This window comes from Bemisia tabaci, chromosome 1, assembly GCF_918797505.1.
Source record: "Bemisia tabaci chromosome 1, PGI_BMITA_v3".
Classification (NCBI taxonomy): domain Eukaryota; kingdom Metazoa; phylum Arthropoda; class Insecta; order Hemiptera; family Aleyrodidae; genus Bemisia; species Bemisia tabaci.
In genome coordinates this window covers 44,945,369-44,968,961 of record NC_092793.1, presented here as the reverse complement: position 1 = coordinate 44,968,961, position 23,593 = coordinate 44,945,369, and the positions used below count along the sequence as shown (strand labels likewise).

General features: G+C 38.2%; 1 protein-coding gene and 1 long non-coding RNA gene across 6 annotated transcripts in view; one reads left to right on the top strand and one right to left on the bottom strand.

Annotated features, from left to right (window-relative positions):
- The window catches only part of kis (chromodomain helicase DNA binding protein kismet), a 252,200-nt gene that overhangs the window by 129,223 nt on the left and 99,384 nt on the right, over nucleotides 1-23,593 (bottom strand). For all 5 annotated transcript variants that reach the window (XM_072301409.1, XM_072301419.1, XM_072301422.1 and 2 more), the window contains exons 11-15: nucleotides 20,651-20,778; nucleotides 19,788-19,976; nucleotides 14,210-14,441; nucleotides 10,148-10,390; nucleotides 3,154-3,310 (exon numbers count right to left, since the gene is read on the bottom strand). In XM_072301409.1, the coding sequence (XP_072157510.1) occupies nucleotides 3,154-3,310; nucleotides 10,148-10,390; nucleotides 14,210-14,441; nucleotides 19,788-19,976; nucleotides 20,651-20,778 (949 nt within the window). The remainder of the gene's footprint in view (nucleotides 1-3,153; nucleotides 3,311-10,147; nucleotides 10,391-14,209; nucleotides 14,442-19,787; nucleotides 19,977-20,650; nucleotides 20,779-23,593) is intronic.
- LOC140224781 (uncharacterized) lies at nucleotides 557-13,070 on the top strand. Its single transcript, XR_011900029.1, has 2 exons — nucleotides 557-1,254; nucleotides 12,755-13,070. It is a non-coding gene; the product is annotated as an uncharacterized lncRNA (long non-coding RNA).

The following is a 23,593-nucleotide window of genomic DNA, read 5'->3' as shown; positions in this document are numbered from 1 at the left end:
TAACGCCCAAAAATGATCTCTTAAAGACGGGGAAAGGGGCCCCCTCCATAATTTCCCTTAGGTCAAAAATTGACGTAGATTATCCGGAAAAAGATGATTGCCCGGGTAATCGACCCAGAAGAATCTGATTTTCATGGTCCCGAAACCCCCCAGCCTCCCTTGGGGGGGGGGGGGGGGGGTAAAAGAGGGAGTCAAAATGTCTCCAAACTTTTGGGATCGTGACCCCCTCTTTACGTCCCAAGGGGTGCATGGGGGGCTACCGTACCATGAAATTCGGATTCTGTGGGGTCAATTCCCTGGTCAACCCCACAGTCCCCCACTTCGTACTACCTAAACCAGCCGAGAAAAAGCCAACAGGCTACCAGCCCTGCCCCCTCTCCCCTAATTATGCGAGGGGGCTGAAATTTTGCCCAGGCATCGGGGACACTTAGTACAACATCTGAGCAAAGTTTGGGCCAAATCCAGGGGGGGGGGGGGGGGCCAAAATGGCCGTTTTATGAACAACCTCTTTTAGCTATAATGAAGAAAAAAACGAAATATGGTAAAAAAGATAAAGGCTAAGTACTATGATGAAATTACACTGAAACAGTGCCAAAGTATTAAAAGGAAGCAGCATTCACAACAAAGTTTGCCTTCTCAAGATGAACAGCATCCAAAAATTTCACTACCATTTGGTGCATTTTTAGACAAGCGACTAAAGCAGTGGTGGATCAAAGAAAGTCATCGCTCATTACTCTCATTTTTACTTACATTGTTATTTTCTTTATGTCACGAATGCTAGTCTTCTTATCTTGAAGAGATGAAGTTGATTTCAGTGGACCCTATCAGTTAAAAGTAAAGTTTTGAAAATTACTGAAACATGAGCCTCTGCCTATCTTGGGACATGTGACTGTCACTGTGCTCAAACCAAAGTTCATTCGCTTTAAATTTTGCCCTACGTACTCTGGAGTGATTGTGCTTTTCCTAAGTGTATATTATTGACATTAAGACCATGTTTTCTTCATGACTAATCTTGGAAGCTCTATCTTCATGCTGTTCTGATAACACGTCACTAGTTTATCTGATGATGCAAGGTACAGTTCTAGCACTTTTCTGTGCAGTTCAATCATTAAATCAATTAAATGTCACAAAATCAAAGATCTTGGATTACGAGTATCAGTTCAAAGGTTCTTTCCGAGTCTTTCGGATTTTGCGTTAGAAGTTGTTAAAAACATCGTATTGCAGGACAATATGTAACGAAGTCTATCATGAAAGGTATGTGCTTTTTCTATTTTTTTAGCTTGATGATTACATTAGGATGAAGGCTCCATTTTGCTGCATGAATTGCTGTACAAAGTAAGTGTGTCCTTCCTCCTCTATTTTTACCTTAAAACTTCATGTAAACACATCTAGGAGTAGAGTGATGTTATACACCTATGATGGTGGTGTGGCTACCGACTGTTCAATACTATGTAAAAAGGTTGTGATGTTGTGTTATTGAAGTATTCCATCTTCACCTGGTGAGTACTTTTCAAGCTCATCTTCTAGCAGACTTAATTACTTCAGCAAAACAGTGCTCTCTGATATTCATTATGAGTGTATTTGTGTGAATCAAGGCCAAATAAGATTAGACTACTCAGTATCATTTAAGATCAAAACGCTTATGCATCCTGCAAGTTGTCACTGCTGTACATGCTCTGATCAAGGGATTAGAATTGTGGTTTTAGTCCGACAGTGGACAGACAAATTACCAGGAATTCTTAAACTATCTGGTAACTGAAAGGTGCTCTTCGTGTTCTTCTAACGATCAAATGACTTCATTACAATTTAAATGCTTACTTCATGGCAGTTATATGATTTGACAAATTTTGTGGTGAAGCAATTCTAAATGAAATAAATAACATACTTGCTGCTTGAGTCAATATATATATAGGCACTCTTAAGAAGGATAATGCAATTGAGACAAATAAGCAACATTCTTCTACCTCTTGAAGGAAGCTTACAGTGTAGTACCAATAACAAGTTTTACTCTTTTTCAATTAATTTTCTGACTGAGGTTATTGTAATTTGAGGTTGAAATTTCGTTGAATATTATCTGAATCGCTCAAGTTCAACGGAGGACAAATATAGATTCAATGTTCTTCTTTTTATATTTAAGGTCACATTCTTAGCCGTTATACTCTGTTTTAAGAAACAAAACTTCGGTGGCCAATACAGCTTGGCTTGGCGCATACTTATATTGCTAAATAAAATATATCTTACAGGAAATACTTCCTGTTATGAGTAAACAAAAGAAATAATTTAACTCTTTGAATGGACTTTTCACTTAATGCACTCACTGTTTTTAAAATCTCGAATTTTATTGGCTATGTGTAAGTGCGTCTAAAAATTGAGTAAAAAATAGTAACAATTGCGGAATTGATGCTAGAACTTTAAGAGTGAGGGATAATTTATGCAGCGAAAGAAGTTCAATCTAAGTAGCCTACACTATGACAATTAAATGTTAATATATCATTTCTAATAACGTTATATGCCCAATTTTGGTGAGAGATGTTTGAACCAACTATAACGTTAACTATTATTGCTCTACTTTACAAGCTCATTGAATGTGCAAGGTACATGTCAGTGCTACTACGAGCAAAAAAGATATCCAGATAGATACCAAAGTTTCAGTTTTGCAGCATGAAGTTCTTTACTAAAAGGCAAATAAGTAAAATTTTGGATGAAATTCATTGAATGTTGTGAAATAATCAAGGGAAGAATATATTTTAGAAATTGAGAATTACTGGTTACCCTATGAGAAAAACATATGCTAGGAAGCTTGCAAATTAGGAAACCATTCCAGTTCAACCATTGATGCACGGGTGAAGTTAATGAACAATGGTATAATTGTGACGGAAAAGAATTGGATTACATTTTCCAAAAAGGAACTCTTATTTTCTGTTTATTTTAGAAACAACATATCTGTGTAAAAAGCGGATATCAAACATCCACCAATTTTAGGGGTGACTCAGAGATTCTGCAAACCTTGTAAAGTGTTGGTGCCAAGTTTCGGCCTTCTGGCATAATATTCCACTAATTGTAAGATGTGAATAAATGAAACCACTTTATACTAAAAAAAAAGTTCTAATAGCAAAATGTAATCCAATTGGGAGGTGCAAAAATATCACTCACCATTTAGCAGATAAGGATGAATACAACATTTACGGAGCTCCATCATCGTATTCATCAGATTTGGAACGTTTGCAGATGTTGTACCTTTAGATAGGAAAGAAAAATTCCTCTCTAGAATACCTCTATAGTATTTCTTTTGAATATTAGTTAGTTCCACCTGGAAAAAAAGAAATTTTATGAGATAATGGACATCTATTTCACCACATTGTAGCATATTCGGTAGGTGGAATAAGACAAAGATGAGAGAGGGGGCAAAAAGAAGATAATATAACTTGAAAAAAAAAAAAAAAAAAGAGGAAAAAACTAGAGAACAGAAAAAAAGGATTCCTTGAATGGTTAGAAAATCCTAAAATTGAGAAGATGGTTACTTATCACTGACACTGAAACAGACAGGAATATCTTAAGCATTTTAAACCTGGTGAGCATGAACTGAATCAAAAAGTTCAAAAAACGACTTAACCTGGGTTTTATATGCTTAGCAGAAATGCTCTTCAAACACGGTGCGCTTGAACTCACTTGAAATGCGACTTGAATTTACATCAAAAATTCAAGTTGGAGGTTGTAGTGGGGTACTCCCTGATGGGTTTTTGGGCAATTTCGAAATAGGTTATAGGAGCTCCTCGAAAAATAATCGCATTTTTGTGGTTTATTAGGGGTACAATACCAAAATTGACCTTGGGGCGACAAATTAAACCCCCTCTCCCTCATCCTTGCCCCGACCGATCTGAATTTTTAGTATGTTTTCACCTGGTATAAGATGTAACTTTTCTGAAATTTTCATGCCCATACACAATTTTTTGCCCCCGCGGCAGCGTTGCCAAGTTGCGGACTCCAAAATGTCCAATTTGATGATAACATGAAGGTTTCGAAGTGAGATTTCCATTCAATTTCAAAAATTCAAATCGCAGGTTGTAGTAGGGTACTGCTTGATGGGTTTCTGGCCAATTTCGAAGTAGAGTGTTTGAGATTTTTGAAAAATAATCGCATTTTTGTGGTTTTTTACGGGTAAAATAGCACACTGGACACGGGGCGGCAAATTAAACCTCTTCTCTCTCATCCTTGCCGTGACCGATCTGAACTTTTAGTATGTATTAACCTGGTATAAGATGTGACTTTTCTGAAATTTTCATGCCCATACAAAACTTTTTGCCCCCCGCGGCAGCGTTGCCAAGTTGTGGACTCAAAAAGATCGAATTTGATGATAAAATGAAGGTTTCGAGGTGTGAATTCCTCCAAAATTTCACGAAAAATGTGCAATCTGAGAGTTTTTGATAAGGAAAAGCATATTTGAACAATTTAGAGTTGCAGTCTTGCCAGCTTCACAAACAGCAAAATGATCCGAATCGCGTTGCAACCTCAAGGTCTGGATTTTTATTTCGTTCAGAATTGGTCATTACGGTTCCTCTGTACTCTATGCATTTAGGTACCATAAAAATTATGCCACTACTCACTCGATGGGTGCAGCTAACTCAACAAGAGAGGCCGGATAAAGCGAAGATTCGGGGAAAAGCGAGCGGTTTGGGTTGACAGAAAGTTCTTAAATCTACTCCATCAACAGAAAGTAGAATTTGAGAACACTCTCCCACCCTCAAACCTTACCCCTCCTGCTGTCATACTTTGAACATTCTATCTAAAATCTTGCCCTTCCCCAATTTTTTCCCAAAAACATGAAAAATTAAAACATAAATAAAATGAGAGGAAAACGACGATTCAAAAAAGTTTGAAAGTCCCCGAATTCGACCTCCTCTCACAGCGTATTGGATAGTTCGAATCCAGAAAATTACCTCCAACAACTTAAGAATCAAAAATTTGCAAAAAATCACAATTATTTTGAGTTCTTTTGAAATAAATTCCTTCATAACAAAAGTAGACTAGACAACGAAATGAAAGATGTTTAGTAAATTTTGTGTCATGTAAAGAGAACTATCTGTAAACCCGAACCACTCGCTTTTCCCCGAATCTTCGCTTTATCCGGCCTCTCTTGTTGAGTTAGCTGCACCCATCGAGTGAGTAGTGGCATAATTTTCATGGTACCTAAATGCATAGAGTACAGAGGAGCCGTAATGACCAATTCTGAACGAAATAAAAATCCAGACCTTGAGGTTGCAACGCGATTCGGATCATTTTGCTGTTTGTGAAGCTGGCAAGACTGCAACTCTAAATTGTTCAAATATGCTTTTCCTTATCAAAAACTCTCAGATTGCACATTTTTCGTGAAATTTTGGAGGAATTCACACCTCGAAACCTTCATTTTATCATCAAATTCGATCTTTTTGAGTCCACAACTTGGCAACGCTGCCGCGGGGGGCAAAAAGTTTTGTATGGGCATGAAAATTTCAGAAAAGTCACATCTTATACCAGGTTAATACATACTAAAAGTTCAGATCGGTCACGGCAAGGATGAGAGAGAAGAGGTTTAATTTGCCGCCCCGTGTCCAGTGTGCTATTTTACCCGTAAAAAACCACAAAAATGCGATTATTTTTCAAAAATCTCAAACACTCTACTTCGAAATTGGCCAGAAACCCATCAAGCAGTACCCTACTACAACCTGCGATTTGAATTTTTGAAATTGAATGGAAATCTCACTTCGAAACCTTCATGTTATCATCAAATTGGACATTTTGGAGTCCGCAACTTGGCAACGCTGCCGCGGGGGCAAAAGATTGTGTATGGGCATGAAAATTTCAGAAAAGTTACATCTTATACCAGGTGAAAACATACTAAAAATTCAGATCGGTCGGGGCAAGGATGAGGGAGAGGGGGTTTAATTTGTCGCCCCAAGGTCAATTTTGCTAATGTACCCCTAAAAAACCACAAAAATGCGATTATTTTTCGAAGAGCTCCGACAACCTATTTCGAAATTGCCCAAAAACCCATCAGGGAGTACCCCACTACAACCTCCAACTTGAATTTTTGATGTACATTCAAGTCGCATTTAAAGTGAGTTCAAGCGCACCGTGCAAAGGGACCGCACAGTGGGGAAAACGGCTTTATGCTCGTACTGTTGATGTTTATTCTAAGTTCATGGGTCAAAATTGTTGCCAAAGAGTAGAAACCAAAATCAGGGAAAGGAAGGTATTGTTTACCCTTCCTCAGTCATATTTTTTGCGCACAATGGTCCAATCTGAGTTGCTTTGCGGACAAGTCTTCTACATATATCTCATTTTAAGTGAATTTTTCTCAATTTTCTGATCGGATGCAATGAGTCGCAGCTTTTTTGGAGCATTCACATCAATTTCTTCGCCATTACGTTGTAGGCTTTAGACAGTGGAAACTTGAATATTGAATAAAGTAAGTAATGTGAGAGGAGAAATAGATCTGTTCAGCATACAAGTTGCAGATACAACATGTGACATGTATTGAACCATTCAGCACCTCAGGAGATCCCATTTACTAGTTAAAATTGAGCCCAGGGTGTCTACTGGCACTTAAGAAAAAAATTATGTACATTTCATGTATTTTTAAGTACAATAAGAAAAAAATTATGTATTTTAAAAAAAATATGTATTTAAAAAAAAAAAAAAATTATATATTTTTTATGTGTGACCCCAACAAAATTAGCACATTTTTTCCACTTCCTTTCTTACTATCCGTTTGTGTGATTACAAAATTGCTCAGCGCTTACTGCTAACTTGTTGCACTTTTAAGACAATTTATTTTTAATTGATCTTGAGCTCATTATGAGGGCTGGAAAACAGGCTTCCATAAAAACTGATTACGCAGTAGATACAATGCAGTATTTTTACAGATTTACTGTCTTAATGAAAAAATGTCTTAACTTTGAAGATTATAATTTAAGAAATTTACAGAATCCAAATAAACCCTTCTTTAAGTAAAAGAGAAAAATAAATTGTTGGGAAAGAATATAATCCCTGATTTTCATGAAGCATGAGAACGGATAACCAGGTTACGTTGTGACGCAGGTAAAAAATAAACATGACACACTTCACCAAACATCGAGCCCACCCAACGCGGCGCACCGTGCGTCGTCGCGGACCAATCACAGCTCATCGCTCACTGTATCACGGAACGCACTCTGGTGGCGTAAAGAGGAATTAAATCTACACGATTCAAACCAGCATGCTCCGTCCGCCGCGCGCAGACTTATGTGCACCATACACGAATTACGTACTTTCTGGGGAAAAAAACGTATTTTTACGCATTTTACGTACCGACCCGTTAATTTATGTACATTTTACGTATTGACGTATATTCACGTTTCAGTAGACACCCTGATTGATCATCTAAAGGCCAAAAAAATATTGACATCTTTTACTTTTCCACCGAAAATTCATACCTAGTGCGCTTTTGCTTTGAAAACACCTCCTTTTCATCTTCATAAAGCACCTACACATTTAGTCATAGAACGGATCGAGCCATTATACTATACCACAGACCCTGTGAAGTAGTTTCTACTGATCCTTTGAAAACCAAACATATCAAAAATGTTTGGTTTCTTCCACTTCTTTGCTGGAAGGAATACTTTTCCGTATCTATGTTTTTGCTTTGAAAATATTCTAATTTATTCCGCAGATAATACCAACACTTGCTGTTATAAAATATGCTGAACTATTCTAAAACATCAAAGGCACCTTAAAATAGTTTTGTTCAACTCCAAATGTATCAGTTTTTTTTTTTTTTTTTTTTTTTTTTTTTGTTCACCCTGTTTTTCTACAGAAATCGAATTTACTGAAGTTTTTATCCCAGGTAATATTCCCTTAATGCGAAAAATTGCCGTTTCACCCTCCATCCTTCTTTTTCCCACACAAAAAAAAGGAAGAGGCGCAAATTCAAGTGCAAAGCTCGTAAATTCATAATATACCCACCTTTGTCACTTTAATGAAATCACATTCTGAGCCATCGCTCGAGAGCTTGCGGTTTTTAGCAAGTTGACCGAAAAATGGAGTTAACTTTGGTAGATGACGTTTTTGTGAAAATCTGAGTTCAAATTTGGATTCAGCGTATTAAAATCATGGGGAATACATGTAACAGATGTAATATTACTCAAAGCTAGGCTGTAGTGATTTTTGATCAGTGAAAAGTAAGTTAGAACCGTGGTGCGCCGTGTCACAAATTTTCGTTTACCTCTCTGAACTGCGAAAAACCGCAAGATATCTTTACAGATTATGAAACTACATGAAACTGTGCGTCAGCTAGTACAGTCTGATCTTGGTTTTCGATACTTCCTGCTCCTCTCAAGTTCAAAAAACATGGACTTTTTAGAGCAGGTTTTAATATAATAAAAATTGTGAGAAAAAATTATCCTAAAATAAAATGAACCATTTAGCACATTTCTTAAGGTTGCTGTAGTGCTAGAAAACCATAAATTGCATAAACCTCGTCAGTACTGAGCATGTACATGAACCGTAAATTGCATAAACCTCGTCAGTACTGAGCATGTACATTGCACCTTCCATCTGAGCTCTACGAGTTTTCTCTGTTCACCCTCACGGTTCCTCATCAATTTCTTTAAGACAAAAGGTGTATTAGTAATTCTATTCGCTGATTCCAAGTCGGTGGATGTCTAAGAATGCAATTTAGGTTTGAACAGCTTTCTGCCAAACATCAGAAAATCCGACTTTTGAGCGGCTAGATTGGCCATTTTCCCCACTTTGGACCGGCTTGTAATGCCACACAGATTTTCAATCATATCAAGACAAAGGGTGCTCAAATTAAGCACACATCATGAGAAATAGAATGTTACCCTAAAATAGGGTTGTTGAAGTTTGAACATGATTTCATTGGATTCCTCACCATCTATTTCATTTTTTTGGATCTTGTTCTTTTTTTTCTAGATAGGCCATGCTGATATTTTTTGATAACTTCCGCGTGGTGCAGTTATAATAAACAATTAATTCTTAGAGCGTGTGCTGAGTTTAGGATTCTACCATTGCAGGTGTTTCAACAGGTAGCCATGGAGAAGAAAAAAATAAGAAAAAGAAATCCATGGTGGGTGACGGCTTTTGGCAGATATTTAATAAATATGAGGTGTGGTCAAAATGTTCCCAGACTGGTGCCGCCCTGGGTTGAAAAATGATCCAAACGAGCTAAACTTAGGCTAGTATGAAAGCTTATACTCTCACGAGTACACTCCTCTTTAGTTTTTGAAAAAATATTAATTGGTATATAAATTGGTATTATAATTTCTCGTTTAACAAGTTTTCTCAATTCAGCATGCTTTATTTTTTGGGTGGCTGTCTTGTAAACGAGTCTATTTAAACGTTCCCTTTTTGCTATCAGCTCCCTTGTTTTGGTAGAGATTCTACTGGTTCTTTTCGGTGAGATTCGGAACAGATAGGAGACTAACTATACGAGGAGCTTTGTGAGAGACTCGAAGGCTGCTGGCTCCGGCCGCGGATCCCATCAAAACCAAAACATGAAATTCTGTAAAGGAACGCGAACCAAAGACCAGACAGCGATATCTAAGGGCAAGGCATGAAAACGAAATGTGGGAGAGAGAGCTTGGAAGGGGCAAATGTTTGGTGGGGCAAGGAGGTCGAGTGAATCACAAGTTCGGGAGCAGGCCCGGCCCCGGGATCAAAGGGGCCATGGGGAGTGGGAGGGGGCACTCAAGAGGCGTGGGTGGCGAAAGATCAGTGGAAGCAAAAAGGGGGGAATCCTTTGTGTAGCAATCACCGCTTTCAACCAATAATTAATTCATATCACAGCTTTCAGCCGCTATATGAAATACACCTCTCCAGATCAAATTTATGATGGAAAGAAGCAGAGCCAGAAATTCAAAACCTATTTCTTCTTGATTCTTAAATTTACATTCAATGCTACTCAGAAGACAGCCAATTTTTCTGTCGCACTCTCAAACTGCATTAACTTGTTTGGTGTAGATTCTGAAGGGCAGCTTTTATTGAAAAAATTTACATTAAAAACCAAAAATTGCCCACGATGAATCATGGTGTTCAGCACGGCACTATTTAAATAAATTTTAAAACCTAAGAGATTTAACTTGGCTGGAGAAGTGATCGTCAAAATACTTACCTCAACGACAGTTTCCTCTTTAGGAGCAATGGACTTCTCTACATCTTCTTTGAGCCTTCTCAGCATCATTGGTTTTAGTAAAATTTGTAGTTTTTGAACTTCAGTATCAGATTTTAGAGCACCAAATTCTTGGAGGAAAGCTTCGCTACTTGTGAACTGGCTTGGCTCTAAGAAGTTAAGAAGCGAGAATAATTCATTTACATTGTTTTGAAGTGGTGTCCCAGACAGTAATACCCTATGTTCCTGTAAACAGAAATAGAAATACAAAGGTGAAAGTCAGATACTGGAAGGCTTGGAAAAAAAGGAGGAGTATCGTTTTGGGCCTTTTCCGGCCCCACCTGGATTTTGCTAAATATTTCATATTTTCAAAGTACTAGTCTTAGGTAGATGGATCGTGGTACACTTTCTCCACGCATTTTCTGTTGTTCGGTATACTTGGCCTGTAGCAAGCATCTTGAGAACCAAGGATTATCTCGAGGTTACAGGAATAAAGAGGTGAACTGGAGTGAAGGATAAAGTAAAAGCACCTTGAGGGCCCGTTTTGTCACGTTCACCTGCGCCATTACATGTTCCTTGAGATGCATTGCAATTTTCCATTTTCGATACGTTCTTTGTAGTGAAAGAAAACTTGAAATTCACTTCCTGGAACCTTCAACGTGATGATTAATCCCATTTTCGGCGCTTCAGGACGATTTTTCTCGGAAATTTGGCAACGTAGGGAAAAAGTACAAATCACATTTGTATGTATTTTTTTACGTTCTTTCCGAAATTGTACACGGTTTCTAGATTAAATTAAGTTTCACAAACGTAAACTTGAAAAAACCCCTAAAAATTGGTGAAAATTGGCAACAATGGACCATTAAGCCTTTAAAATTCACAGGAAGCCATTTTTATGGCCAGATATGAAAAGTACGTAGAAAAATACATACAGTACACACCCATAGAGGGTGACTAAGGTCGAAAAACATTCAAAAGAGCTGCCTTCAAGTATAAAAAGGCCGCTAAAATCGACATCTCTGTCAATTTTCACGTCATGGGAATCCAGGTACAACTACGATATTTTAATATGTTGTATGGATGGATAAGAGCTGTTACCTGGTACAATATGAAAGTTGTACTCCCCTTTCTTGAACCTTAGGCGCGGTGATTTATCGATTTTTTGCCGTTTTTGACACTTTGGGACCAATTTTCTCGGAAATTTGGCAACGTATGAAAAAATTTTACGGAACATTTTTTATTCATTTTTGTACGTACTTTTCAAAAGGGTACACAGTTTTTGGATTAAATTAAGTTTTGAATGTGTTAAATGGAAAAAGACCCTAAAAATGGGCCAAAAATGGCAACAATGGGCCATAAGGTCCCTTAAAATTTATCGGAGGCCTTTAAAAAGGCTAGAAACGGAAAGTACGCAAAAAAATACATAGGAATTATCTGCTGGAAGAGTGATAACAGTCGAAAAAGTCGACGAAAATAATTATTTTTCGATTCCAGGATTTTGGGTTTGAGGCGCTGCTGCGCCCTTGCATGGGCTCTGTTCGGTCTAATATTTGGCACAGAGTCTACCTAAGACTAGTACTTTGAAAATATGAAATATTTAGCAAAATCCAGGTGGGGCCGGAAAAGGCCCAAAACAATACTCCTCCTTTGGAGAAAAGATGTAAATTCTGTTAGGCTCCTTTCATTTGCATGACAGTCGTCACTCTTGACAGCCACCCTCTCTCACTGTGATTGATCACTATGAACCAAGGTGTCATGACACGCCTGACAGTACTGGCAAAAAGAGAAAGTCGAGACTCAAGTCAAGAGTTGAAAGGTAACCTTCAATTTTTTTGATAACATTTTTTGTTGAAAAAAGCATGACAAAATATCAGCCGAACAGCCCCTCTGTGAAGCTTGAACTAAACCCTCTTTTCAAATTATCCCAAAATAGCATCATCTCATCATTCAGTCACAAAGGTTTAATTCAGTCAATGAGCTCAGCAAGTGGGCAGGAGATTCCGTGAGCATGACAGTTTCGACTCCTTTTAGGAATATTGAAGCATTTCTGACTCATGACCAGCTGGAGAGTGACAGAGATGTGGGCATGGGCGTAGCTAGGGGGGTCCTGGGGGGGCCTGCCCCCCCCAGAAAAACGGGATCCTCCATTCCTCACCCCCCCCCCGCTCTCTTCACCATGAGAGGTGGTCCCATGCCCCCCCCCCAGAGAAATTTCCTAGCTACGCCCCTGGATGCGGGACTACAGAACCTCACGGTTAGGACCATTCTCTCTGTGTACCTACCATTAGCTGGTTGCTGAGATCCGTGTTTGATGCGTGTAATCGCTCCACATTCAATTTCAGACATTCTTGTGACAAGTTTGGATTTTCCAGAGTTCTTTACATAAATTAATCACATTTTTAATGCCACTGACTTATGAAATCATTGTTAAGTCAAATCTATTATTGATACAACGACGTTATTTCAGGGGCAAAAATAGATTGACATTAAAGGAATCTTGATGGGTTCTACCAAAATCGTTGTTATATGAAACTGAGTTAAATCGAAGGTCGCTATATTGGAGTTTTACTATAATATTGCTTTAATAGTATTTGCCTCATTTGCTTGTAGGGCTGCAATGGTTGTGTCTTCTGATGATGTGATGCAGCAGAGAGATATGACAAGGCAAGGGTCAACAGTTCTCGCCCTTCACTGAAAAATACTCTGCATCCCAAGGTAATAAAACACCGCTATTTTTCATCACGTTTCCAGGGGTGCAGCATACATATATTTAAATTTGGTATCCCAAAATGTGTCGAGGTTGAGAGAAAAAATAAAAAAGACGTGAAAAGGAGCAAATTGTAAAAATATGGTGAAAATGTCATAATTTTCGACATCCTTAAACATTAGTAGCCTCTTCCCTCAACTATCGATGTTTTTCAGTCAGTGAGAAAATTATGGAAAGATTTCAGGCTGGAATCTGTAAAGACGTGGAAGCGGACCGCGAAAAAAAGAGAAAGTTTTGGGAGGATGATAAACAATGGGAAATTTATGGATCCTTCCATATTCTGCATCATCTTTTCACAACTTTCAATTGACTTTCATCCAGTAAGAGGAAATGTGGAAAGGTCCGGTAAATCTGGAAAGGTTTCCACAATTTCAAGTTGAAATCCTAGAATGTACTATAATCGTTGAGGATACGTGAAAAAAGCGTAAATCGTGGAAGGATGATGAAAAAAGAAAAAGAAAAAGGAAAAAAAAAGGAAAAAAATATCAAATAAAATTTCCTGGGTCCTTCCACATTTTGCATCATCTTTCCATAACTTTTCATTGGCACTCATCCAGTTGGAGGAAATGTGGACCGGTCCTGACAATGTGAAAAGTTTAAAATATATTGATGTGGAAGACAGAGAAATCTGAAAGTCTTTTCCCGATTTTGGAACAGTAAATTCATCAGAGAACACTACTTCCCTCTCCATGAATAGTTCGAAATTCTCCTCAAACTGTGTTGTTTAAGTTTTCCGCTGCAATGAGCCGGTATCGCGGACCTCTACACGAACTGAACACATGTAGTACATGAAGACAAGTAGCAATGTTAACCCTTACAAATTTTACCTTCTACCCTTATTTTTTTGGTCTTACCTTGAAATTGAGGCCTTTCCATCATCCTGATATTTTTATCTATAATATCATACACTAATTAAGCTACATGTTTAAGAGATTTCATGCAAAAAAAAAAAAAATGATATTTCTTGCAGTCACATAAAATAATTAAAAGTTCCACACAGAACCGCTGCGGTGGTAGGCCATCTTCTTTTCACCATTCCAAGCTGACATTGACAGGCAACAGCATTAGTGATTACACAAAAGTACATCTGGTTGTATTCTTGCATTTATAATGATGGGATGAAACTTCAAGTTTCGAAGGCAGTTAAACAGTCCTTTATGTTTTGTCTCTAGGGAGAGGCTAAGCATGATGGAGTACTGTCCACAGTTTTGACTCAGCTAAACAGTAAAAGATTATTGTTAAAATTGAAATGACAGGAAAAAAGTTAAACGTTCACACAAAATAGAAGTCGAACTTACAAGAGTCAGTTGCCGTAGGCCTTCTAATAATTTACAATTCCTATTCTTTAGTCTATGAGCTTCATCTATGACACACAGTCTCCAATTGAAGTCTTTGAGTTCCATGTAGTCCGAAAGAATTATCTCAAATGTTGTGATTAATACATTAAATTTATAAACTTCTTTGATGTTGGCTCCTTTGTCATTTTTATAGTACATCTCATACTCTTGAAGCATGTTTCTACTAGCAGACCTGCAAAAAAAAAAAAAAAAAAAAATATCAACAAAATGCTGAGAGAATTTTTAATATTTCCTTCATTGTATTTCTAAGGAAGTTATAAGTTGCAGTTCTAAGGAACTTAGTAATAGAAAATTTGGAAACTCTCTGTTTAATGCCCTTTTAAGTCAACTTTTAAAAAAACATATGTAGATAATTTACTTTTATGAGTTCATAAAGATGAAATTGAGTATACTCTACAATTCTGCACTGGTTGGAAGCCATTGAAAACAATCGGTTTTGAATTTTATGGACTTGACAATTATCTGACTCACAAAGGGAGCTTCCCAAGTGTAACCAGAATTTCGAGTTGAAATTTCGCATGAAGATACTAGAGATGATTTTAGGGATGCCGTATTTTTTCGTTTTTTCGAATGGGGTCGGGAAAGCCCTCAAAAAAAGGGCTAAAGATGCGGAAAAACCGCGTGCGCTAGCGGCACAAGGTAAACATAGGTGATAGAGGCTCCCCGTCCTTATCAGTACTGCGTGGCCAAACGGTAGCGCGCTCGCCTCGCAGGCGGGAGGACCTTGGATCGGATCCTGGTTACTGCCCGTAATTTTATTTTACTTTATGCTTGTTTAGTTTTCACTTACTTTATTTTGCACCATTCTCTCCGCAAACCGACTTACGAGGTAGAACACATCGTGACTGAAGATTTTTTACATATGCTGATAAAAACTCGAAGTTTCTCTTAGATTGAAAATTCAGCTTGGCAACGAAATGTGGTGAGTTTTAGAGTGTTTTGTTTATTCAATTATATATAACGTTTCAATCCAAGAGAAACTTCCGAGTTTTTTCTACCTTGTAAGTCGGTTTGCGGAGAGAATGGTGCAAAATAAAGAAAGTGAAAACTAAACAAGCATAAAGTAAAATAAAATTGCGGGCAGTAACCAGGATCCGATCCAAGGACCTCCCGCCTGCCAGGCGAGCGCGCTACCGTTTGGCCATGCGATACTGATAAGGACGGGGAGCCTCTATCGCCTATGTTTACCTTGTGCCGCTAGCGAACGCGGTTTTTCCGCATCTCTAGCCCTTTTTTTGAGGGCTTTCCCGACCCCAATCGAAAAAACGAAAAAATACAGCATCCCTAATATCATCTCAAGTATCTTCATGCGAAATTTCAACTCGAAATTCCGGTTACACTTGGGAAGCTCCCCTTGTCAGCAATTTTGCCAAAGGTAAAGAGCATTAGATGCCAACAGCTTCTAGCTGGTAATGTTGCATGGTGTCAACGATCATGTGACAACAAACAAAAAATCTGATCATGGAGTCGACGATTGTTGACGTTGTGCTCAGGCAGTAAAACGTACAAATAGGCCCTGAGCATGGTGTCAACGATCACAGTGTCAACAAACAGAGTGTCTTCTTCACAAGTAAAATTAAAAAATTAAGTCTACAGGATAGGTTTGGGTCGCAGATCGTTAGAGTAGGTTAGGTTAGGTAAGTGAGATAAGGTCGAGGAAAGTTTGGTTCAGTAAAGGTGGGTTACATGTATGGTAAAGCTTGGTTAGATTAGATTAGGTTTGGTAAATTGGGATAAGGTAAGGTTAGGTTAGGCTGCAGTAAATAACAGAAGAAAAATCAGACTTGAAATTCGAAAGATGTTATAGTGGAACGTTTGAAGTTTTGTTGACACCGCCGTAATCATTGACACCATGATCATCTTTCATAGGAGTAAGAATTTTTAATTTTTGGATGATCATGGTGTCAACAAAAACTTTCAAAAACTGTTTGTTGACACCAAATCCTATCTTCATTGCTTGTCCGTGACATCTCTGATACACCGAAGGAAGTACGCATTAAAGTCATTTTGAGGGAAAATTTCACTCGAATGATATTTTCCCTTTATAATGAGTACAAACACCAGACGCGGCAATTATTGGAAGCTGACGTTTGTACCAGCGAAGATTGAACATCTTAAATTGAATAAGCAAACTTTTTGAAGTCCTTTCAAATTACTTTCTGTTGGATCAAATTGAGGCCGAAAAATAGCCATAGTTTCGAAAACAGTAGGATGAACTGTCCTGTCATTATCGCTGAAGCGTCAGTTGTTAAGTGTTCAAAGAGGAAGTAATCATGCATTTCCTCTACTGTTTAGTCAACTTGCCACTTTTTTTGGAAGACTTACCTCGTTTTTGTGAAGTATATTTAGTCGGTGTTTCTTCTTTTCCTACGGAGCTTCTGTTAAAGTATTTTAGAAGAAAGGAATGATGCTTTTTCTAATTGTTTGGCGTTTGGCCCATTCCCATATATTTTAGTAAAATTAATTTTTTTCGAAAATACAATTTATTTTTTTTAAAAAAAAGTCATCATGTGCTATCATTCTTCATAAGTAAGTACCACTTCAATTACACATTACGTCGCCATTAAAATGTGAGAAAATGAATAAAAATATAATCTTCAATGAAAAAAGAAAAAAAATCCCATGCACCTATCACAACTGAGGAACAAAGACATTGAATAGAGTAGACAATGCATTCCCTATCTCCGCCATGTCGGTTGAGCGAGGCCACTTCTGTGGGACTCCGTAATGGGCGGGCGGGGTGGGAGCTCGCGACTGAGCCCTACGCAGCACGAGCCGGCGTTGTGCGTACTTGGAAAAATCAGCTGCACACTCGAATTTTCGCGAATTACTCGTTTTCACTCCACTTTTCGGCAAAATTTACAGGATCACATGTTAAGAGCACGAATTTTACTATAACTCTGAACAATTTTCGTTTCTCTACAGTCATTACTGACTGAGAAAAACGCTTCATAATTGAAAATATGAGAAAAGTGACCTGCGTATCAGCCGGATGTTCTTATGATGCGTGCAGCTTGTAAAGATGACAGCATGGATAAGAAGTAATTTTGTGAAAGGTACAAAAAGGATTTAAAATGAGGTCAATCATATAAATCAAGGGTAAAAACGAGGAATGGTGTTATGTATTGTACCTAAAAAGGCATATAAAAGTTACGGGACAGTTACTTAAAGCTATTGCCCATCTTGATCTGAAAGAAAGATTTGATGAAAAGCTGAAAAAGAAGGGGCAACGATTTCGGCTGTTTCAAAGTACCAAGATTTAAGAATATTCCACTGAAAAAGGTAAGGTTCAAGCAGTATTATCACACTAATTTGCGAGTTGCAACTTAATGTTATTTAATCTGCTCAAAATTTTCAAAATCAATGCTTCAGTCACTTGATGTCACTTGAATGATGGCGATTTGGCAACTTTGCCCCCTCATTTCTCAAAAACCGTGCGTATACTCAAGCTAAAATTTTTACCAGAGTTTTAGGGTATCATAAGGTATCGTTTGGGCTCGGTTTCAGAAAAATCCCGGCTGGCCCAAATTGTGCCATTCTTGGCGTCGCTCTTTCAAGGATTTTTTTCTCAGAAAATTGCAGGATCATGAAAAATAACTCAGTAGAAATTTCAACGAAATCCATGCATTTCCTTCACTGATGAAATATTACTAGAGATTTTGAACCACCGCAACCAAGAAGTGTCATTCTTGCACCCAGTGCCTCAATTTTACTGCACATTGCAGTGCGGTGGATTCTATGAAATGAGTTTTTATCATGTCCTTACTTTCCTCTCTAAAATTAAAAAACACAGCACTTATGCTATGTTTTCAGCAAAATGCTGAGAGCATTTACTTAATATTACATTTATCACGAATAAATATCACAAACTGAAACACTATTTTGAAATTGAAGACACTAAGTTGACTACAATTTTTAATGGGAACCTGCCATTTCTGGCTTATTTTAGGAAGAACAGAACGTGCCATTAGTTCATGATCGGTTGTTTTGTCGTGTAATAGTTTCCTGTGTAGATAGGTAATAAAACAAATGAACCGAAAATAGTAGTTCCTTAAGGCCAAATGTAGTCAAAGTTTAAAAATTATCATCGGGACATAAACATTCATGTCTCTTGCCCGATTCATCAATCTTCACGAATTTGCTCATGTAAGCAAACCATAAATTGAGAGTTGAGTGATGTTTAAACATGAAAACTAAAACACATCTTCACACAGAAACATTAGATTATAATTAAAGAACACATCAGTCAATAATATTTGCACTGATCAATTAATAATTAAAAATTTTGGAGCCGAACCGTACCAACCTCGTATAAGCACATTGTTCGTTTACCTTGAGCTAGGGACGACTGGGGCTCACTACCTCACCGGTGCCGTTTCGGTGTTCCCGCACTCATCGGTCGGTGCGGCATGCGAATGGAAGAGAAGTGGCCACCACTCAACTTCACAGTGCACGGTCTACTCTATTCAATGTCTTTGCTTAGGAAACGCTGAATTTACGGTAAAAAATAAGAGGGAGGGGTTAATAAAGTTATGAATTTTTGTCAAAATGAGTATCAAGATGCAATTAATGGTACGTTTCATGTTTAATTTAACTTGGTCAGCTGAAAAAATTGTCATTAGATAAAAATATAAAATCTTGAAATTCTCGCGTTTTTAGCCGATTTTGAAGATTTATAACAAAAAATGGAAACGCATGATGACATGAACAAAAAATTTTCTTTAAAGTGCCCTAACATAAGCTCTTACTGTGAGATTTTCAGAGCCCTAGCTCCATTACAATGTTGTTTAAAAAAATCGTCAAAATGGACAAAATTCTGCATTTTGCCCTCTTACGGGGGGTGGTTTTTGATTGTGCGCAACCCTTAAAAATTTTTGTAGAATTTTTTTTCTTTAGAGCAATCTTATTTTTATAAGTGAGGTCGACGATTTAGAGGGTATCATCATCAAAATTCCGAGGTGACCCTCAAAGTGGGACACCCTAACAATCATGCCTCCATCAAGATGGACTGTGTTGTTGCAATCTCCACTGATAGGTAGCACTGGTAGTTGCGTACACTACGAGAGATCACAGACTTTTTTTTTCACAGCCCAGTCGAACAGTGCAGACAGATTACTTACTGGGTGACTATGTTCCTCCCGCGCCCTATTACCTCAAAGGGTCAGGGTATTGGAGTGGCATAGTCATCCATGGTCACGATGACTGACATCCCAGTGTCCTCAAATATCAGTCACCTCCGGGGATTGAACCTGGGACCTCAGTGTTGGCAGCGAACTGCCTTGACCACTACACCACTGAGACTGACAGGATTTGTTTAAGATGTTGGGGGTTTTTAGCCACAATTTAATTTACTCCTAATTTAAAACAGGAAACCAAAAAAAGGTTCATTGCTTCAGCCATTGAAAAGAAAACATGTTTGTTACTTTTCCATCAGACATCATTTGCAGCCATTTCATTGAGCTCCATCAATGTAGAGATCAATGGCTAGAGCTCAAACAAAAACTGATCAATCACTTACGATCCATGATAAACAATGACATTTAATTCAGTCCATGCTTCAAATTCTCTTTGCCAATTAGGAATGGTTGATAGAGGTGCTATCACAAGAAATGGTCCTCGAATCCCATACTCATGAACAGCATTGATGAAAGTTAAGGACTGAATCGTTTTACCAAGACCCATTTCATCTGCTAGAATACAATTTCGCCTGTAACAAGTACCAACAGTATAACGTATAAGACAGAGATAAGGAAGTTTTTGAGACAAGTTTTTGAGATACAGTATTTATAGCTCACTTTGAAAATATTTAAAATATTCAAAAGAGACAGCTCTTTCTGTACTTACTTTGCGTTTTGGCTGGTCAACGTTCTCATAAGAACATAAGCAGATAGAAAGGTGAAATTACGTCAACAAGCTATTTTAATAATTTGCAGTTGAAAACTACTATTAGACTTTATGGATCCAACACATTACTTTGAATTCGTCTAACCAGAAAAAATCAGCTTTCAGTGTGTCTAGACTAACAGATCATGCAAGAAATACTTCGTAGACTAAGGGTTGAAGCACCTATTGAAGACCCTGAGGAAACTCTCAGAATCATTATCAAAATAAGAGTTTTTGGTGTTTTCCAGGTAAAACTTAGAGATGAGGCATCACGAATGAGATAGAATGGCAATAAGATGATACCCCGAAGTCTCCATTTCCTATTTGCTCAATATAATATTTGATTATTTCAAGTCTCCCATCTCCTATGAATAGATGTTTGATTTCTTTTCAATTGTTGTATTTATGAAATTTTTGAGCTACTTACTAAATTTACTTTGACAGATGTCAAATTTTAATTCAGTGAATAATGTTAACTTATACATAATTTACACTTACCCATTGTACCAAGAGAAAAGGAGCCAATTTAAACCCTCCAGCTGATATTCACGGAGTGTATTGTCATTTTTGTAAACAGGAGATTTGTCCAATTTTACCCACTCATTGGCACTAGGCTTTTTCTTTGGCTAAAAACAGAATAAAAGATACAGCAGAGACAATTTTAAATGAATTTTCCTAAACTTTTGACAAACTTTTTCAAATTTAATCATAAAGTACAAAAACCAAACTATCACTTATTTTCAAGTCAATTTCTTTGCCGCTCTCATTGAGTTCAAGACCTTTAGCACTATGAAATACCTGACTACATCATTGGCATATTTAAGAATGTCAAAGTGACAGTTTTGGAAGATTAGAACATGTTTTCCTGGTTTCATTTTCCCGAAAATGTGCTGTATGACATACTTGAACAGGATGAAGCTCCCTTGTTCCATCCCTCTTTGAATATAAAAAAGTCTTCTTTTGCACTCTAGCACCACCTTACCTTTGTCTATATATACATTAATTACTAGGGCGGAGCGCTAAAACTGACTTTTCGCGGCGCCCGGGCTCACCATGATTTTTAGTGGCCAAATAGGCTAAAAATAAGCTACGAAAAGTTTGGGATCCTAAAACTACCCCTAGACCCGTGCGCCATGGCCTAAAGGGGTTGAAATTCGAAAAATTGAATTACCGAGATTGAAAAGTGTCAATTCCTAATGAAATGATAAAGTTCGAGCGCTATGCGCGAAAATTTTGTCCGTTTTGCCGTACCTCGAACGGAAAAGGCGTAAACGTCCTTTCATGAGCGCGCGTCAACCCCCTAGCAGCGCCGCTGCGCCAGCGCCGTGCGCCGCGACGCTCACCGCGCCTCCCTGACCCGCCAGAAACGGCAAGCATTGATAAGAGTAGCTGTTGATGTTGGATGATGCGGTGGAGGCGGGGGTTATCGGTGCTCGTCGAAGCCATTAGGATCGGGGTCTAAGTTGGGGCTGCGCAAAATCGCGTGGAAAAAAGGTTCGAGAGCTGACGAGAGCGCATCATAAAAGTCCATTGTTTAATGCGCTCGGCATGAACCTCGTGGACGAGGATGAGTTGCCTTTCAGCAGCATTGTCATGTCAGTTATGAGGGTTTGTCGTATATTTTTAATCTATGAGGGACGACATTTTCTCTAGTTTCAACTTTACAACTATGTTTCTAATTTTGGATTTTTCGGCAAATACATCCGAAATGGCTTTTAAAGCGGAGGCCAAGAATCAGTTTGAGTTAGAGGTTGACTCGGGCACCTTCTCAAACCGCGGACAAGATTAAACTTCTCGTGTACATCGAAGCGTTGCAAAAATCGTTTTGTATTCGTATTCTGTACTGGAAGTTGTTATTTATCTCATTTGATTAATTGGTGTAAATAACTGTTTCGTGATTTCTAATTTGTGTATTGTTTTACCAATTGTGAAAATGGGCCGGAAAAAAAAAGTGCGATCCGATTTGGCGTGTCCATTTTTTGGCCATTCAGTGGACTTAAACGAGACTATGCTCCTGACAATCCGAGATATTGTTCGGTATTTTTTTCTTCATCCGCGAAAGAATACGGGCTGAAACCGGAGGTATGGAACCTACAGTTGCTAAAGTTGCAACCAAAGTTGCAAAAAAAGTGCGCAAAATATGGGAAAAAGCGTCAATTCCCACCGTGAGTGAAAGTGCAGTGACTAAATCCATAAAAACTTTAAATAAGAACTTCATTGCTTCACAAAAAAATTCGCAAAAGCCTATTATAGGACCTGTGCTCACAGAAAAAATTAATAAGTTCAAACAGAAGTGCGAAACACTGCATGACATTTGTTCCTGTAAGTGCAAATCGTTAAAAAAATGCAAATGTCCTGGGTACGCCCGCGTTTCGGAGCCCGAATGGAAGTTTTTAGAGGCTCAAAGGACAAAACGTATAATGTCAATCGGAGGCATCGATGCTTCAGTGACGAAAATCTTGAAAAAGCGTGCTGAAAGGTCAAGGTCGCGAAGAACAACGCCGAAAACACCCGACGAACCAGAGGATCAGCAACTTGATGTGTCTTTTTCATCCAGAAACGGAAATGGAGGAAATGGATATGGAGACTCCACAGATTCTGATTTCAATGGTTTCGCCAAAAAGTTTCTGAACTTTGATCCGAACAAACCTGGTACAAGTGGTGGCTCCTCAGAACGTAATCGGATGCAACTACCGAACGTGATTGAGGCGATCGCGAGAACAGGCATGCCCATTAGACAAGCAGCAGTGATAGTAAACGCAACCATGGCGGACACTAATCAGATAACGACACATGACCGCTCAAAAACCGTGGATCGTCATTACCTCAAACGGCAAAAGAAGAAAATCCTGGCACAAGTAAAGAAAAAAGAAGAAGAATCGATGCGCAGCATTGAAGGATTGTATTTTGATGGATGGAAAGATGAAACAGTCAACTTGAAAGTTCAAGGTGGTAAATCGTATCAGATCAAAAGTTTGGTGGAACACTTGGTTTTAGTGGAGGAACCTGATTCGAGGTATTTGGGTTTTGTTACCCCTAAAAGTGGAACCGCAATTTCCATTAAAAATGCTATCATGAACTTTATAGCATTGAAGAAGATAGATCTCCCGATGTTAAAGATTGTTGGCTCTGACGGCACCAATGTTAATGCCGGCCCGAAAGGAGGAATCATAAGATTGTTGGAAAAAGAGCTTAATCGCCCATTGCAATGGGCAATTTGTCAACTCCATAACAATGAGTTACCTTTGCGCCACCTCATCGAACATTTAGATGGCAAAACAACAAGTCCCTACGCATTTTCTGGACCTATTGGAACCAACCTCAAAGAGTGCCATAAGTTTGAGGTAATTTATTTTGAACCAATTGAGACAACTTTGACCCACCAAACTGTTGACGTCAAACTGTTCAGTACCGACCAAAAGTACCTGCTGAAAATGTCAA